General features: G+C 38.5%; 2 protein-coding genes across 2 annotated transcripts in view; one reads left to right on the forward strand and one right to left on the reverse strand.

Annotated features, from left to right (window-relative positions):
• Positions 1 to 12,646, forward strand: part of rnf150b (ring finger protein 150b) — a 32,736-nt gene extending 20,090 nt beyond the window's left edge. The window contains exons 5-7 of the mRNA XM_079802606.1: positions 5,640 to 5,736; positions 7,554 to 7,746; positions 11,613 to 12,646. Of these exons, the coding sequence (XP_079658732.1) occupies positions 5,640 to 5,736; positions 7,554 to 7,746; positions 11,613 to 11,713 (391 nt within the window). The 3' untranslated portion in view covers positions 11,714 to 12,646. The remainder of the gene's footprint in view (positions 1 to 5,639; positions 5,737 to 7,553; positions 7,747 to 11,612) is intronic.
• LOC307117638 (protein phosphatase methylesterase 1-like) overlaps positions 12,034 to 17,500 on the reverse strand; it is a 14,294-nt gene continuing 8,827 nt past the window's right edge. The window contains exons 5-12 of the mRNA XM_079802609.1: positions 16,674 to 16,739; positions 16,462 to 16,582; positions 16,224 to 16,347; positions 14,643 to 14,687; positions 14,487 to 14,551; positions 12,933 to 13,000; positions 12,824 to 12,858; positions 12,034 to 12,714 (exon numbers count right to left, since the gene is read on the reverse strand). Coding sequence (XP_079658735.1) covers positions 12,834 to 12,858; positions 12,933 to 13,000; positions 14,487 to 14,551; positions 14,643 to 14,687; positions 16,224 to 16,347; positions 16,462 to 16,582; positions 16,674 to 16,739 — 514 coding nt within the window. The 3' untranslated portion in view covers positions 12,034 to 12,714; positions 12,824 to 12,833. The remainder of the gene's footprint in view (positions 12,715 to 12,823; positions 12,859 to 12,932; positions 13,001 to 14,486; positions 14,552 to 14,642; positions 14,688 to 16,223; positions 16,348 to 16,461; positions 16,583 to 16,673; positions 16,740 to 17,500) is intronic.

The raw sequence follows: 17,500 nt of genomic DNA on the forward strand, positions 1-17,500 counted from the left end.
TCTCTCTCTCTCTCTGTCTCTCTCTCTCTCTCTCTCTCTCTCTGCGCATGTGCGAGTGTGGGGTGAGTGGGTCTCACGGGTGAGAAGAGCGATTGTTTCGTTTGTAACTAATTTAAAGTTTTCTTTTGTTTTTTTTTATTATCCTGTTTTCGTTTTTTGTTTTTGTTTTCTCTTTTTATATTTTTCTTGGGGCGGGGTGTGAGAATGGAGGCTCACGCGAGTACGCGGGACTCCTCTCTTTCACTCCGCCATGGAGTTAGGTGTGCACCTGAAGGCGATGCATCTGTGGAAGATGTACTTGTTGCTGTGGGTGAGCAAATTGGTTTTGAAACTATAGTTTCAGCCTCAAGAATGAATAAAGCCGTCGTCATATTTTTGAAGGAACAGAAGTTGATTGGTCAGTTGGTTGAAAGCGGAGTGTGGGTAAGTGGCGTTTTTTGTGTCATTTCACCGCTGGTTTCTTTATCAACAAGAGTTACTGTTTCTAATGTACCACCGTTCATATCAAACAGTGTTATTGAACGAGAATTGCTTAGATTCGGAAAGCTAGCTAGTGGCATAAAAATGATTCCGCTGGGTTGTAAAAACCCAGCGCTAAAGCACGTGCTTTCCTTCAGACGCCAAGTGTTTATGTTTCTGGAGTCGGCGTCTTTAGACATCTCTTTTCGTGTTGAGCACGAGGGAAAGTCATACATGCTTTATGCAAGCGCTGGCAGTCTAAAATGTTTCGAGTGTGGTGATATTGGTCACAAAAAGCATTCTTGCCCACATAAAATGCAGGCTGAGAGAAGTGAAAACACGCACGAAACTGAAGTCGTTACTGAAGTAGAAAAAAAAAGAGATAAAGTGATCGCTGAAACTGAGCGAAATAGGAAAGAAAGCACAACCAGTGAAATAGTTGTTAATGATGATGAGAAAAGTGTTGAGGCAGATAACTCCGGAATTACTTGTACTGTTGGGATTGCTAATGTGAACGTGAGTAAACGTGAGAATTATAATGCAAAAATACAGACAGATGAGGAAAGGATTGATCATGGATTAGACGAAAGTGGAGGTGGTGATGATGATGATGATGGTGAGGAGGAGGATGATGACGATGGTGATGATGATGATAATATGTCAGAAATGTCAGATATCCTTTCACAGGGTGGAGATGATCAGTTGTATACTGTAAAAGACATTAATGATTTTCTGGATAAAACATTTGGCAGAAAAGTTGAAGTGAAAGATTATTTCCCTGATGTTAGGAAGTTTTTGATTTCAGCAGTAAAAATACAGAAATCAGTAGGATTTGAAGAACTCAGCAGAAGGAAAAGGTTTAGATTAAAGAAAATTGTAACAAAATTAAGGAGAGGAAATGTTCGACCTAAAAAAAACTTAAGTAAATCTGTTTAATGGCACAAAGGGGGTGTTTTCTTTTCCATCGTAATTCGTCTCTTTTTTTTGTCTTTTTTCTCTCTCTCTTCTCCTTTCTTTTTATGGAGAGCTTAAAAATAGGATCTATTAACATAAATGGAGGAAGAGATAGAAACAAAAGGGCTGTTGTATCAAGATATATTGAGGCCAAAAATATGAATGTTATCTTTTTACAAGAAACCCACAGTGATAAAATAGATGAGATAGATTGGAGAATGTGGTGGGAGGGAAGCATCTTTTTTAGTCATGGTTCTAATGTGAGTGGGGGTGTTGCTATCTTATTTAGAAAGAATATGAACATAAATATTATTTCTAAATGTGAGATAGAAAGAGGTAGGGGTTTAATTGTTCAAGTTGAAATAATGGGTTTGGTTTTTGTATTTATTAATATATATGCCCCAAATAATGGAGTAGAGAGATCTTGCTTTTTTAAGAAGTTAAAGGAACATTTGAAGGATTTTGATAAGAGTACTTTTTTGATATTGGGTGGTGATTGGAATTGTACCTTAGATTTTACCATAGACAGAAATGGAGATGAACCTTATCCTCCATCAGCGGATGTTTTAAGTGCAATTATCAGAGATTACAGTTTAATTGATGTCTGGAGAGAACAGCATATAATGGCGAGACAATATACATGGGTAAAAACCTCCAGAGAACATATTAGTGCTGCAAGATTAGATAGATTTTATATTAATAAGAATATGAATAATAGAGTTTTAAAATCAGTTATTTCCCCAAATGGGTTTACAGATCATCACCTCTGTTTAATTGAAATTAGCCTGAAGAAGTCACAAAGTTTTAGCTCTTATTGGCATTTTAATGTTAAATTATTGTATGATGAAAATTTTTGCGAGAAATTTGAGTTACTGTGGAAAAATTGGAAGCAAAGAAAACATGATTATGACAATATTGTACAGTGGTGGGAAGTTGGAAAAACCCAGATAAGGATGTTTTGTCAAAACTATACTGCTCATACAAATAGTCTAATTAAAAATACAATAAAAGAACTTGAGAAAGATATAGAACAAATTGAAAATAATATAATAGATAGTAATACAGCAGATATGGGAGGGCTGGAAAAAAAAAAGAAGACCCTAAGTAATCTTCTTCATGAACATGCAAAAAGAGCACTAATTAGATCTCGGTTTTCTTTTTTAAAAGATATGGATGCTCCTAGTTCTTTTTTTTTTAACTTGGAAAAAAAAGAAGTAGAAAGAAAACAGATGTTACATCTGAAATACCCTAATGGAACTTTGACAACTGATCCAAGGGAAATGAGGGTAATTGCAAGGGAATTTTATGAAGAACTGTTTAGAGCACAAGAGTGTGACAATGCAAGTATGGATTTTCTGTTGGATGATATGCCTAAACTTAACATCAAACAACGTAAGGAGCTGGACTCTGAGCTAAATATGGAAGAACTGTCTAAAGCAGTTCAGCAACTTTCTGTTGGTCGAACTCCTGGTATTGATGGACTTCCCATAGAATTTTACAGAAAATTCTGGAAGATTATTAATGAAGATGTGATGGAAGTTTATAGAGTGTCTTTTGAAAGAAAAGAGTTACCAACCAGTTGCAAAAGGGCTGTACTTTCATTATTACCTAAGAAAGGAGATCTGGGTCTCCTAAAAAACTGGAGACCAGTTGCACTTTTGTGCACAGATTATAAAATTCTTGCAAAGGTTTTTTCAAATAGACTTAAAGAGTACCTTGGAGATCTAATACAGACAAATCAGACTTATTGTGTTCCTAAAAGAACCATTGTGGACAATCTTTTTCTTTTGAGAGATACCATTGAATTAGCAAATATAGAAAATCAAGATATAGGCATCCTCTCTATTGACCAAGAGAAAGCCTTTGACAGAGTAGACCATTGTTATCTGTTTAAAACACTTAAAGCCTTTGGAATTGGTGATTTTTTTTTATCAGGGGTTAAACTTTTATATACTGGAGCAGTAGCTATGTTAAAGGTGGGCGGAGGATTAAGTAAGCCAGTTTTTATTAATAGAGGAATAAGACAAGGATGTCCTTTATCTGGACAATTATATTGTCTAGCAATTGAACCTCTACTCTGTCAGTTAAGGAAAAATCTGCAAGGCTTTGTGGTCAAAGGTTTTGAAAATAGACCCATAAAAGTATCTGCCTATGCAGATGATATAACTGTTTTTATAAAAACGGAAAATGATTTAATAAGTTTAAAAGAAGGTCTAAACGTTTATGAAAAAGCATCATCTTCAAAGGTTAACTGGAACAAAAGTGAAGGTTTTATTATTGGGAGCTGGCAAGAAAATCCTCCTCCAGTACTCCCAGGAGAAGTGAAATGGGGAAGAGAAGGGTTGAAGTTTTTAGGGGTATATTTAGGAAATGAAGAGTATATGAAAAAGAACTGGGAAGGTATTGTGGAAAAAGTTTGTAAAAAACTGTCGAGTTGGAAGTGGGTGCTATCCAAATTGTCATATAGGGGAAGAGTCTTGGTTATTAATAATGTGGTTGCATCTATGTTTTGGCACAAAATGACTGTAATAAACCCACCAAATGATATTGTGTGTGAGATCCAGAAGAGACTGATTGACTTTTTTTGGTCTGGATGCCACTGGACAAAGGCAGCTGTGCTTTTCTTGCCCGTTAATGACGGAGGACATGGACTAATAGACATACAAAGAAGAATTATGGCTTTCAGACTTCAGGCAGCACAAAGACTGTTGTACTCTGAGAGATGTATGTGGACTGAAACAGCTTGTGCTTTGTTGCAAAAAGTGGATATTTTCAAATACGATAAACAGCTGTTTTTAATGAGACTGGAAGATGTGGATTTGAGTGGCACCTCATCCTTTTATCAATCAGTCTTAAAGGCATGGACTTTTGTGTTTAAAGTGGAAAGAGAGTTTTCGAGTCTCGGGAACTGGATACAACATGAACCTCTTTTCAATAATCCTGTGATTGAAGTCAAAGAATTAGGACTGCAAAGTTTGAGGTCTTCAATGGCAAATGCCTGCTGTACGAAACTATCAGATCTGAGAACTGGGAAAAACTGGAAGAATCCTGAAGAGATGTGTCATCTAACAGGCATTAAGTCTGTCAGATTTATGACAATAATACTGAATCGAATTTTTATGGTTTTGCCTTCTATTTTTCGACAATTCTTAGAAGCAAATGAGTTACCATTACTAGAAAATGAGATGGGTTATGAATTTCCAGAGTTACAGATCTCTGCAGCTGTTGAAGAACAACCAAATGAGAGTTCAATTCTTAGTTTCAGAACTCCACAAATAACACAATTTAAAGAAATATCCAAAAAGGCATTGTATATAATGTGTGTAAAGGTGGCTCATTACACTTTGCTTAAAGATCAAAAGGAATCAAAATGGATAAATTTTTTTGTACCAGACTCTTCCCCAAAAGGATGCTGGAGATCCTTATATAAAACTCCAATAGAAAAACGCACTGCAGATCTCCAGTGGAGAATCATACATTGGGCGATAGCCACAAACAAGCATGTAGCACATATAGATCCCACTGTGGCAAAGGAGTGTGTTTTCTGTGATACTGAAGAGTCAATTGATCATGTCTTTTTGCACTGTTTTAGATTGAGAGGTTTGTTTGTGATGTTGGAAGTTTTGTTTATGAAATTCGGAGAAGTGTTTAGTATGGCAAATTTTATATTTGGTCCTAAATATGTTGCTAATAAAAAGAAAAGTATTTCTTTAATTAACTTCATAATAGGTGAAGCAAAGCTTGCAATATGGGTAACAAGAAAACGAAAATTAAGAGGTGAAGTTTCTGTAGATCCTGAATTGGTTTTTAAAGCCTTGATAAAAGCAAGAATTAGAGCAGAATTTGCTTTTTACAATTTGACTAAAAACATAATGGTTTTTAATGAAATTTGGGGCATTGGTGACATTTTGTGTACTGTTGATGAGGAGGAAAATGTAATTTTTTTTTTGTAGCATGTTTTTTTATTTATTTATTTATTTATTATTTTTTTTATTTTTTATTTTTTTGTGTTTGTGTTGTTTTTTGTTTTTTTGTAATGTGGTTATGTTTTGGAATATGAATGTTTTTAAAAAATTTCAACAAAAAAAAAAAAAATTTCAAAAAAAAAAAAAAACATGATTTTGTAGAAGAAAACAAAAAAAGGTGAATAAAGTATTGTGAACCTCTCTCTCTCTCTCTCTCTCTCTCTCTCTCTCTCTCTCTCTCTCTCTCTCTCTCTCTCTCAGGCATCTCTTTCATAAAGGCTGTGTGGACCCCTGGCTAGTGGACCACCGCACGTGTCCCATGTGTAAAATGAACATCCTCAAAGCCCTCGGCCTCACGGTCAGTGTTTCTCTCCCTCCTCAGAGTGTTTTCTGTCCTCCTTCATATGATCAACAGATTGAATGGAGGCTGTTATTCACAGTTCCAGGGCTCCAGAGTGAGACTAAATGGTCGCATTTTGCGACAAAAATTTGAGAGTGTGCGACTGAATTTTACATCCAGTCGCTCATGTGCGACCAGTACATTTTCCTGCTGTCGGTACTGGAGAAATTAAGAAAATACACTTACTATTTCTATCTATTTCTAATTCTATCTTTGCCAGCCGTTTCTATATGAGATAATATTAAACCATTTGTCCACGATGCATTTTTGCCATTCGCAATCCAGAAGAGAGAGAAAACGAACACGACACACACACTCAGCTTAATGAGTGACGATGGCCAAGAGAACTACACTAAAGTTTAGTCTTCTTACACTTTAGGGATGTGCTGTGATATTAAAATAATTTTATTTTCGATTTCGGCTTCCAAGAATTCCAAATTGTAAAAAGATGATATGAGGTAAAACTCTTCCTATAGCCGTGTTCCGTCGAGCTCATCCTTCCCTTCATTTCTCCTAAACCTAAATTAAACGTCAGATTCAGTGATTGTTGTAAACTGCAGTCTCAACTGCGGCTAAACTGCGGGATGTGTTTGATAATAAACAGATATTAAATGCACAATAATCCGCACAAGAGACGCTGTTTCCAACTTCAAGGCGGCTTGTGTGTGTGTGTGTGTGTGTGTGTGTGTGTGTGTGTGTGTGTGTGTGTGTGTGTGTGTGTGTGTGTGTGTGTGTGTGTGTGTGTGTGTGTGTGTGTGTGTGTGTGTGTGTGTGTGTGTGTGTGTGTGTGTGTGTGTGTGTGTGTGTGTGTGTGTGTGTGTGTGTGTGTGTGTGTGTGTGTGTGTGTGTGTGTGTGTGTGTGTGCTGCGAAATGGACCGACTTGCACTTAATATTCTAGGCTTCGTGTGCGCATTTAAACCATCAAATAAACAAATAGCCTGTGTCAAAATGACCGGATTGGAGAGTAGTTATTTTGACAGTTTATATCTTAAATGGGCGTAAATAGTTTGGAGAAATAGGAGAATATGATATTATTAGTTCTGCGTTGGGTCTTAAAGGGGCAGCGTCTGATAAACCTGCTGACGATTGAGCCATTAATTCGACTCGAACAAAAGGCAAATAGAAAATATTCACATCTCTTGAATTAATAACTTTAGCTTTTATAAGCATTAATCTATCAATTTATACAGTGAAAACTATGCAGTGTTATTTTACATTTCATTACTTTATCAGATTTCTTTGTAGTTTTGTTCTTTACTGTAATATTAATGTTAGCAGATCTTCCGAATGCTGCACACTGGTCCATTTACAAATAGATGTTTTATATTTTTGTTCAAACTTTGCGGTTTCTTTTGCTATAGATATTTTACTTTTCAGATTATAAAGCCATGTTAATTATGTTCTTAAATATGTTTTTATTTTTTTTCATAAAAAATAAAAAAATACAGTATAATAAAAAGAACTGATAAGAATACTGTTAAAGTACCGGATCGATAAGCAGTATCGGTTAGAGTAGTAATACCGTTAAAACCTTAACGATACCCATCCCTATTAAATTAGTAGATTTGGTTAGCATGTTGATTTACGGTGCGCGCCCCTAAATTTTCTGGTTGTGCCCCTAAAATGTTCAGTTGGGGGCCACTGAGCTCCTAGTGAAAAAAGTTAGTCTGGAGCCCTGATTTTAGTAACTATAACCCACTCTGAACCGCTGTAGTGTGATTGTGTTTCTGTACTTTATGAATGTAGTGTAAGTGAGTTATGTGTGTGTGTGCAGTCGAGTGCCGAGTGTCTGAATGATCTCCCGCTGGACTACGAGCTCGCTGTGGGGGGTGTGGCTCTCAACGCCATGGTGATGAGTGATGATGTCATGGCCGGGGAAATCGACCCCGGTGTGAGGATGGTGGGTCTCCCTCAGGTCCTCCTGGACTCGGAGCCCCTGTCCCAGGACACCTTGCTAACCGAACAAAGTGAGTGCGATTTCCGCAATGTCAGAGAGGTCCTCCTCTTCTCTAGTGCAGGGCATTGTGGGTAATATTACTACAAAAACGCATGCACTATATATGGAAATAGCAGCCTTGAGTATTTATTATATTTCTTTGGGCTAAAATGTTGTCCTTCTCATTCACACAATCTTTTTATGTTGTTTCTATATTAAAGATGCAGTGTGTAAATTGTATCCATCTAATGGTGAGGTTGCGAATTGCTAGTTTGCGAGTTTGTCCGTTTAGGGCTACCGTAGAAATATGGCGCCACAAAATGGCGATTTCACACCCACGATGTATGGAGATTGAAACGGCTCATTCCAAGGTCATAAAAACATAACGGTTCATTATGTAAGGTCTTTATGCTCCACATAGTTATGGATATCATATTGCATTTCTGTCAATAAATCCTCATAATATTACACACTGCACCTTTAATTTGGAGATTAAATGTGAAATTATAACAATATAAAAATATATTAAAAACTTTAATATTAGGTGTGATTAATAATATATATATATATATATATATATATATATTAGTGAGGAAAAGAAGTATTTGAACACCTGCTATTTTGCAAGTTCTCCCACTTAGAAATCATGGAGGGTCTGAAATTGTCATCGTAGGGTCATGTCCACTGTGAGAGACATAATCTAAAAAAAAAATCCAGAAATCACAATGTATTATTTTTTTAACTATTTATTTGTAGCTGCAAATAAGTATTTGAACACCTGTCTATCAGCTAGAATTCTGACCCTCAAACACCTGTTAGTCTGCCTTTAAAATGTCCACCTCCACGCCATTTATTATCCTAAATTAGATGCAGCTGTTTGAGGTGGTTATCTGCATAAAGACACATGTCCCCCCCATACAATCAGTAAGAGTCCAACTACTAACATGGCCAAGACCAAAGAGCTGTCCAAAGACACTAGAGACTAAATTGTCCACCTCCACAAGGCTGGAAAGGGCTACGGGGAAATTGCCAAGCAGCTTGGTAAAAAAAGGTCCACTGTTGGAGCAATCATTAGAAAATGGAAGAAGCTAAACATGACTGTCAATCTCCCTCGGACTGGGGCTCCATGCAAGATCTCACCTCGTGGGGTCTCAATGATCCTAAGAAAGGGGAGAAATCAGCCCAGAACTACAGGAGGAGCTGCTCAATGACCTGAAAAGAGCTGGACCACCGTTTCCAAGGTTACTGTTGGTCATACACTAAGACGTCATGGTTTGAAATCATACATGGCACGGAAGGTTCCCCTGCTTAAACCAGCACATGTCCAGGCCCGGCTTAAGTTTGCCAATGACCATTTGGATGATCCAGAGGAGTCATGGGAGAAAGTCATGTGGTCAGATGAGACCAAAATAGAACTTTTTGGTCATAATTCCACAAAACGTGTTTAGAGGAAGAAGAATGATGAGGACCATCCCAAGAACACCATCCCTACTGTGAAGCATGGGGGTGGCAGCATCATGCTGTGGGGGTGTTTTTCTGCACATGGGACACTGCAGGGCGAATGCACTGTATTAACCCTTAATCGTCCCTCAGGGTTTACGTTTGAGTCCCTTGGGCTCAGATAGACCCCAAACTTTTACAGAGCGATTGCATAAGGAAATATAATTTTTTTACATGGAAAACTATATATCTTTTTTTTATTTACTTCTCAACTATACATTTATGCTGTGTTTTTGTGGGTATTTGGTAGTTTTTTACCTATTTACTGCACAAATACTTAACTATGTCATAAATTGGCTCATTAAAAATCATTTTTTTTATGAAAAAATCACTTGAATGATGATCTTAAATAAATATAAATAGTTTTTGGACATTGCTCTGTGTGTTAGGGATAGAATACCGCCATCTGTAGGTTTGTGGAAAAACTTTAGGAATTATAGTTAAAGAGAGAGAGAGAGAGTGCAATGACCACATCATCCACTAGAGGTCCAGAGGGAAGTTATGCAGAAGTTAAGCTGCCTTTCATCTTTCTTTTATTTGCCCTTTTCCCTCTCTTTCTCATGATTGTTCCATTTGTGCTCTAGTATTTGTCCTTCATTTATGTATGGAATTTTTTCAGATTTATGCCAGTTTTGTTGATTTTATTTGCCAGTTTCTATAAAAATGCTCTCTGTTGCAGTCACACACATGTGTGTGTTTATGTGTGTGTGTGTGTGTGTGTGCGTGTGTGTATGAGACAGAAAGTTCGTTCCACTTTGTGTTTATGCTCTAGGACCAGATCTTGATATAAATGTAGACATTTTCAGATTTATACTGGATTTAGTTGATTTTTTTTTACAAACAAAGTGAAAAAAAAGCATTTTTTACATTTTCCCATTCATTGCCAAAATCCAAAAAAATGCTCCAGACACCTGTGTTTGTGTTTGTGTGTGTGTGTGTGTGCGTGTGAGTGAACATGCTTGTTCCATATTGCATTTGTGCTCTAGTATTAGTACTTCATTTATGTATGAAAATCTTTCAGATTTATGCCAGTTTTGTTGATTTTATTTGCCAGTTTCTATAAAAATGCTCTCTGTTGCAGTCACACACGTGTGTGTGTGTGTGTGCGTGTGTGTATGAGACAGAAAGTTCGTTCTACTTTGTGTTTATGCTCTAGGACCAGACCTTGATATAAATGTGGAAATTTTCAGATTTATACTGGATTTAGTAAAAAAAAATTGACAAAAAAAGTGAAAAAAATGTATTTTTTACACTTTCCCATTCATTTTCAATGTGGGGTCAATCTGACCCGAGGGACTTAAACGGTAAATTTTTTTTTACACACCTTTAGAACAACCAAATCAAGCCCAGATTTTTTGTGCATGTTTAGATAGATTATGTAGGAAAAGTCACCGAGTCTCATGGCCCTGAGATGAAGGGAACACTTTTAAAAAATGGAGGAAAAGTCCAGTGGGGTCAGCTGGACCGCAAGGGCCGATTAAGGGTTAAGGAGAGGATGACCGGGGCCATGTATTGCGAGATTTTGGGGAACAACCTCCTTCCCTCAGAGCACTGAAGATGGGTCGAGGCTGGGTCAACATGACAATGAGCCGAAGCACAGCCAGGAGAACCAAGCAGTGGCTCTGTAAGAAGCATATTAAGGTTCTGGCGTGGCCTAGCCCGTCTCCAGACCTAAACCCAATAGAGAATCTGTGGAGGAGCTCAAACTCAGGCCAGAAACCTGATCTAGAGAAGATCTGTGTGGAGGAGTGGGCCACAATCCCTCCTGCAGTGCAAACCTGCTGAAAAACTACAGGAAACCTTTGACCTCTGTAATTGCAAACAAAGGCTACTGTACCAAAATTAACATTGATTTTCTCAGGTGTTCAAATACTTATTTGCAGCTGTATCATACAAATAAATAGTTAAAAAATCATACATTGCGATTTCTGGATTTTTTTTTTAGATTATGTCTCTCACAGTGGACTTGCACCTACGAGGACAATTTCAGACCCTCCATGATTTCTAAGTGGGAGAACTTGCAAAATAGCAGGTGTTCAAATACTTATTTTCCTCACTGTATATATATACATATATTAGGGCTGGGCAAATTAACGCAGGCAATGCATTTTTTCAGCTTAACGCATTAAAAATATGTGACGCAAATAACGCAGCGTCCGTTTTTATATCCATTTTTGCCCAGCATTACATGATCACGCTCCTATTCATGTAAATGCTTCCAAGCGCAACAAGACACAAGAGAACGCGCTGTATGGCAATGTGTGTGTGTGTGAGACTGTGAGAGTGTGTGGCCTGCGGACGTTCTTAAATGTGCTATATAAATAAACCTGAACTTGAGCTTGAACTTATCTCAGCCGTGCTGATGAATATCAATATAATGGTGTTTGTCCTCCACAGGTGAGTTACAGCCAATAGCCAGCGGGAGTTCAGAGGGGTCTCTCGCTTTGGGGGCGGGGCACTTGGACATTGACACGCCCTCCGATGACCCAAAGTGTTGATTTAGCCACGCCCACCGCGACCGCCGGATTTGCCGACCATATCGAATGGGCTTTAATCTCAGTGGACCTCTGGCCAGTGTCTCGCCGTGAACTCACTGCCTCTTATCTTACATGTCCTCTTCCTTCCCTTCTCTCTGAAAGCAGGGTTCTCTCTCTAAGTGGACACTACTAGAGCTAAAGCACTTGGCCACGCTCTGCTCGACAATCACACAGTCCCTGTTTTTTTCTTTCTGCCGGGGCGGTGTTGTTTCTCGACCCGGCGACAGTTGAAGGAACGCATAAAAGACTATTTTGAATCCGAGAAGATGTGGTTTATTTTTCTATAGAGAAGCATTTGATGTGCTCGAGTTCTGCAGTATTACAAAAAAAAATGAAGAGTGTATCAGTGTTAAGCTTTTTTTGGGGGGTGGGAGGGGTTTGGCCCTCACCAAAGATGCCAGATCTGGGGGAAAAAACTGTGGGACTTTCGAGGAAGTGCTCTTTGTATTGTGTGGAGCGGGACATGTGATGTTTGCTGTGCATGCCACATGCCCAGTCCACTGTTCGCCCCTTCTGCCATTGTTTACTCGCTCTAATGTCCTCGTTATTTTTCATTTTTCTTTGCTGTCGACCTCCAAAAAACTCCCCGTAAAACTAGCACACTATTCAAACGGCTTTCAGACGGACTCCGTTACTCGTTCTTCCCTCTTCTGTATATTGTAAATAATTTTGTCCATATGAGAGCTGTTTGTTTTCTCCTTAATTGCCACGTTTTTTTCCCACATCATGCACTTTATGTACTTCATTGTTGAGATTGGGATTTCAGTCACAAGTTTGTATCATCACACACGCTGTACTACACACACACACACACACACACACTCTTGTTCCCAGTATTTTGCACGTGTTTCAGTCAGACTGTGCTTTGAATATTAATAAATTTTAATGTCGGTTTTTTGGGGGGGTTAAACTGTGTCTCATTCGCACGATCTGTTGCCTTTGATGATGTTCTTCTGCTTCATCTGAGGGACACACACACACACACACACACACACACAGAGTAAAGATTCAGTTCAGTTGGTGGGACAAGCGACAGAAACGAATCATTTCGAGACGAGTAATGTCACTCACCCTGGACTCCTCACCGCATGAACGGGTACGAGGAACTGAGAGGATGACATGCACAGTTTCAGTACACTCTTAAATGTCATGTTATTATATAGAGTTTTTATTTAATCACCTTTTAGTTTCGCTGCGCACTTCAGCAAATTTGTGTCTGATCATGAAACTTGCCAGAGCATCTGCCACCTTAAAAAAAGCACCAAAATATTAAATTACATCATAACAAAATCATGTGTAAATATAGCTGCGAGCAGACATGACCGGGGCCAAGTGCAAAGAAGAAGACAAGACATGCCAACATAGCTGGGAGTGTCAGATCAACGGCAGCAATGAGCAATTCAACACATTTTAAGATGATTTTAGGCAAAAAGGATGAAAAATGCATTGTAGTATATGGGAATGTCATGTTTTGTTCTATTATAGCGCTACCAAGAGGCACAATCCTACCTTTTTTCATGTGTCCTCGGAGTGAGGCAATACATGTGTGTGTCAATTTTGGTGAAAATATCTCATTTCGTTTAGGAGTTATAGACATTTATATGAAAAAACACGTAAAAATGACTGACACCTGACTTTGATTGGATTTTCCTCCCCCTTACTATCAATATTTTGACATTTGGCCATTAGCGTTTAGCTATCGACCTATATTTACAAACTTCTGACGCTGGTTTAGTCTCGATCGGACTAGCAGTTTCGAAGATATCAGCTAATGTTTTATAAGCACTAAATTACAACGCTGCACAAACCATACGCCGAAACCTGGCAAGTCTGGTATCATTGGACTGGGCAAGGATTCAGGAGACGAAAAAAGTTACTCCCATGAAAATAAGTCAATCTCACCCAAAGTTATAAGCGTTTGGAAAAAAGATTCTCCACTAGGTGGCGCTGTTTCAAAACTTCTCAGGCTCTTTCAGGGCATCGTGCTGATGACCCATACAGAGTTTCGTAACAATCCGTTCATGTGTTCATAAAATACAGCATTTTAGCACATCATTCAAAATGGCCGATTTGATCAAATTGGATATCAGACGACTCGGCCACTTTTATGATCTCTAGACATAAATAGCCATTTTTCGTATCTCCAGACCAGTAGGTGGCGCTGCGCCGAAACGCTGCATGTTGCCTCAGGTCATGCTTGAGGTGATGTACCAAGTTTGGTTTGAATACGATAAAGCGTTGCAGAGATACAGCCTTATGTGTATTTTTTGCAACCGCTACGTAAAATTTGTTCGCGCGTTTATCGAAAACTATTTGTCGAATCAACTTGAATTGCAAGTTTTTTTTGTCAGCACGGTCTGAAGATGATCTGGTTCAATTTTCGTGCAAATCGGAAGAACCATCTAGGGCGAGTTGGCCACATTAGGTTTTTCTGAAAATTCAAAATGGCAGGAAATAGGGTGCATTTTGTTTCTAGCCCCTATGGTTCAAAAGTTATAACTATAAATGAGTCAAACTTTGGCCAGGTGGTGGCGCTAGAGGGATTGAGTTAGAGACTCCAAATTTGCTATAGTGACATTTCAGGCTGTCCTCTATCTGTGTGCCAAATTTCACCATGCAGTCTTTTTACCATACGGTTCTATGAGCTGCCATAGACTCCAATGGCGGAAGAAGGAAGAAGAAGAAGAACGCTAACGGTTTCACCTTCAGTGTTTGGCCCCTAATTAAAACATACTTTATCTGGGATGTCCTCCTGCACTGCGTGTCCACATGGGGGCAGCACCTGCATCATGAATTTGCCTACAGAAACACAATTAATCGACTGTTTGTGATGCATAAACGTATAGTTTTGTTGGCATTATGTGTGTGTCATGCAGTCGTTTGTACTCACCCTGCATCTGTCCAATGGTCAGATCTCTGTCCAGTCGATCAATGCCTGCACACAGAGCACATTAAACTGAGCATTTGAACTCATACATCAACAGAAATGACCAGAGGTGGACAGTAACTAAGTACATTTACTTGAGTTCTGTACTTAAGTACACTTTTTGAGTATCTGTACTTTACTGAAGTATTATTTTTTTAGGGATACTTTTACTTTAACTTCACTACATTTGAAAGACAAATATCGTAATTTTTACTCCGCTACATTTCTATCAAGGTCCTCGAATTCGAGAGTCGTTTCTGTAGCAGCTTTGAAAGTCAGTGGATGATATGTTTCTTCTTTAAAAGGTTTTTTTGTTTGTTTTTTTGCAGACAGCCTATCAGTAATCACTTGTATAGGGTCATGTGAAGTTTCCCAACATTTTTTGAACACTGGTCAGTTTATAGCAAAATGGAAGAAGACGCTTCCTCGGCACAATGTGTGCACCCATGGCCATACTTAGAAAGTGTGTTTCAGTTTTCTCAAAAGAATAAAGATTAGTTTAGTTGGCATACACTTGAATGTCTCATAAAATGTAAATGTCTGGAAGAAAGAGAAGCATAGACGTATGGATGAATCTGAAAAAGCCTGATGAAAGAGTTCAGTTCAGTCTGGTTTTGTGTGCCTCTGAGATGTACTGAATAGAGCTTTCTTTTGAGTTTTTTTTGCACTTAAACAGACCAAAACACATTGTCATTTTGGAAAGTATTCACGTAAACAAAGTTGATTATGTCTTAAGTGAACGTAAACAGTTGGGGGAATATCGTATGTGTATCAGTGTATAAACTCTAAAAAATGCTGGGTTAAAAATAACCCAAGTTGGGTTGAAAATGGACTAACCCAGATATTGGGTTGTTTTAATCCAGCGATTGGGTTGTTTAAGCAAACATTTAACCCAACCGCTGGGTTAAAACAACCCAATTGCTGGGTTAGTGCATTTTTTAGAGTGTAGGATTTGTGCATTCTGCCTTAAAGTGACAGCAGCTTTGTAAAGAGGTTTGTAACTTTCATACAAGTATTTAAATTAGTTCAAGGTAGTCGTACGCTAGCATGCATGATGACAGAGTACATTTATACAACAATAATAAAATAATGCATTGACATAAAAAAGGAAATTTACTTTTGATACTTAAGTACTTTTAAAAGCAAGTACTTCTGTACTTTTACTTAAGTAAAAATCTGTTTTTAGAACTTTCACTTGTAACGGAGTAATATTTGACCAGTAGTACTTTTACTTTCACTCGAGTAATGGAGTTGTGTACTTTGTCCACCTCTGTAAATGACTCTCTCAACGCATCATCTGGGTTTGACAACGATATTTTCAATATTTTGTATTATTTAGACCATTCCTTAGAATGAGGATAACTATTATACTGGCTATTTCATGTTTCAGACGAGTGATTTGATTGGCCGTGCTCGTTCAGACGAGTGATTTGATTGGCCGTGCTCGTTCAGACGAGTGATTTGATTGGCTGTGCTCGTTCAGACGAGTGATTTGATTGGCCGTGCTCGTTCAGACGAGTGATTTGATTGGTTTATGTCTCTTGCCTGCCAGCAGTAGGAGTTTTGGGACGTTGCAGGACAGGAAGTGGTTCGATATTCCTCTAAACCAGCCGTCCCAGTATTTCTCTGCTTTAGACAGATCGATTTTCCAGCTGTACACACTGCAAGGCTGAAAACACACACACACACACACACATATGCATGTTGATTATCCTCAGTTGTTTGTTCACCATGCTGCCTATCCAAAAGGTGTGTGTGTTGTGTGTTGTGTAGAGGATCTCACCTCAGCTGATGTGCTGCTCTCTGCTTTATCTGTGACGTAGTTGAGGTCGTAAAACTCCTCTTTTCCCTCCGCCACGCTCTCAGTCACCGGCTCGGCCGCGTCTCCTTCCTCCACCTCACACCTGACACACACACACACACACACACTGGTTCAGAGAGATGAAAGCACTTACTCTGAGTAGAGGATGTGAAGTGTGTGTGGCCAGATCTTACCGTCTCACTTGTCCCACCATTGACACTTTAGCAGACTCCAGGTTTCTGATCTGTCCACTTTTTACACTGCAAAAGCAAAGGAAAATATATCTGCAAGCAGCAATACCGGGGCCAAGCACAACAGAAGCAAACAAAGAAGCTAACAGCAGACCAACTGAATAAATGAGTGAAGACAATTTTAAGCAAAAATGTTAAAACATCGAGTTGTATAGAGCCAATGTCATTTTGTTTAATTATAGCGCCACCAAGAGGCACAATCCTACCATTTTTCTTACGTGTCCTCGGATTGAGGCAATACATGTGTGTATCAATTTTGGTGAAAATATCTCATTTCGTTTTGGAGTTGAAAAAACACGTAAAAAATGACTGACACCTGACTTTGATTGGATTTTACTCCCCCTTACTATCAATATTTTGACATTTGGGCATTAGTGTTTAGCTATCGACATATGTTTCTGAACTTCTGACGCTGGTTTCGTCTCGATCGGACTAGCGGTTTCCAAGATATCAGCTAACGTTTTTTAAGCGCTAAATTACAACGCTGCACAAACCATACGCCCAAAGTCTCGTTTGGACTCGGCAAGGATTCAGGAGACAAAAAAAGTTACTCCCATGAAAATAAGTCAAGCACACCCAAAGTTATAAGTGTTTGGAAAAAAAATATTATCCACTTGGTGACGCTGTTTCAAAACTTCTCGTTGCGGATGACCCATACCGAGTTTCGTAACAATCCATTCATGTGTTCATAAAATACAGCATTTTAGCGCATAATTAAAAATGGCCGACAGCCAAAATGGCCGATATGGTAAAATTGGATATCAGACGAC

Source organism: Gobio gobio, assembly GCF_949357685.1.
Source record: "Gobio gobio genome assembly, chromosome: 21".
Lineage (NCBI taxonomy): Eukaryota > Metazoa > Chordata > Actinopteri > Cypriniformes > Gobionidae > Gobio > Gobio gobio.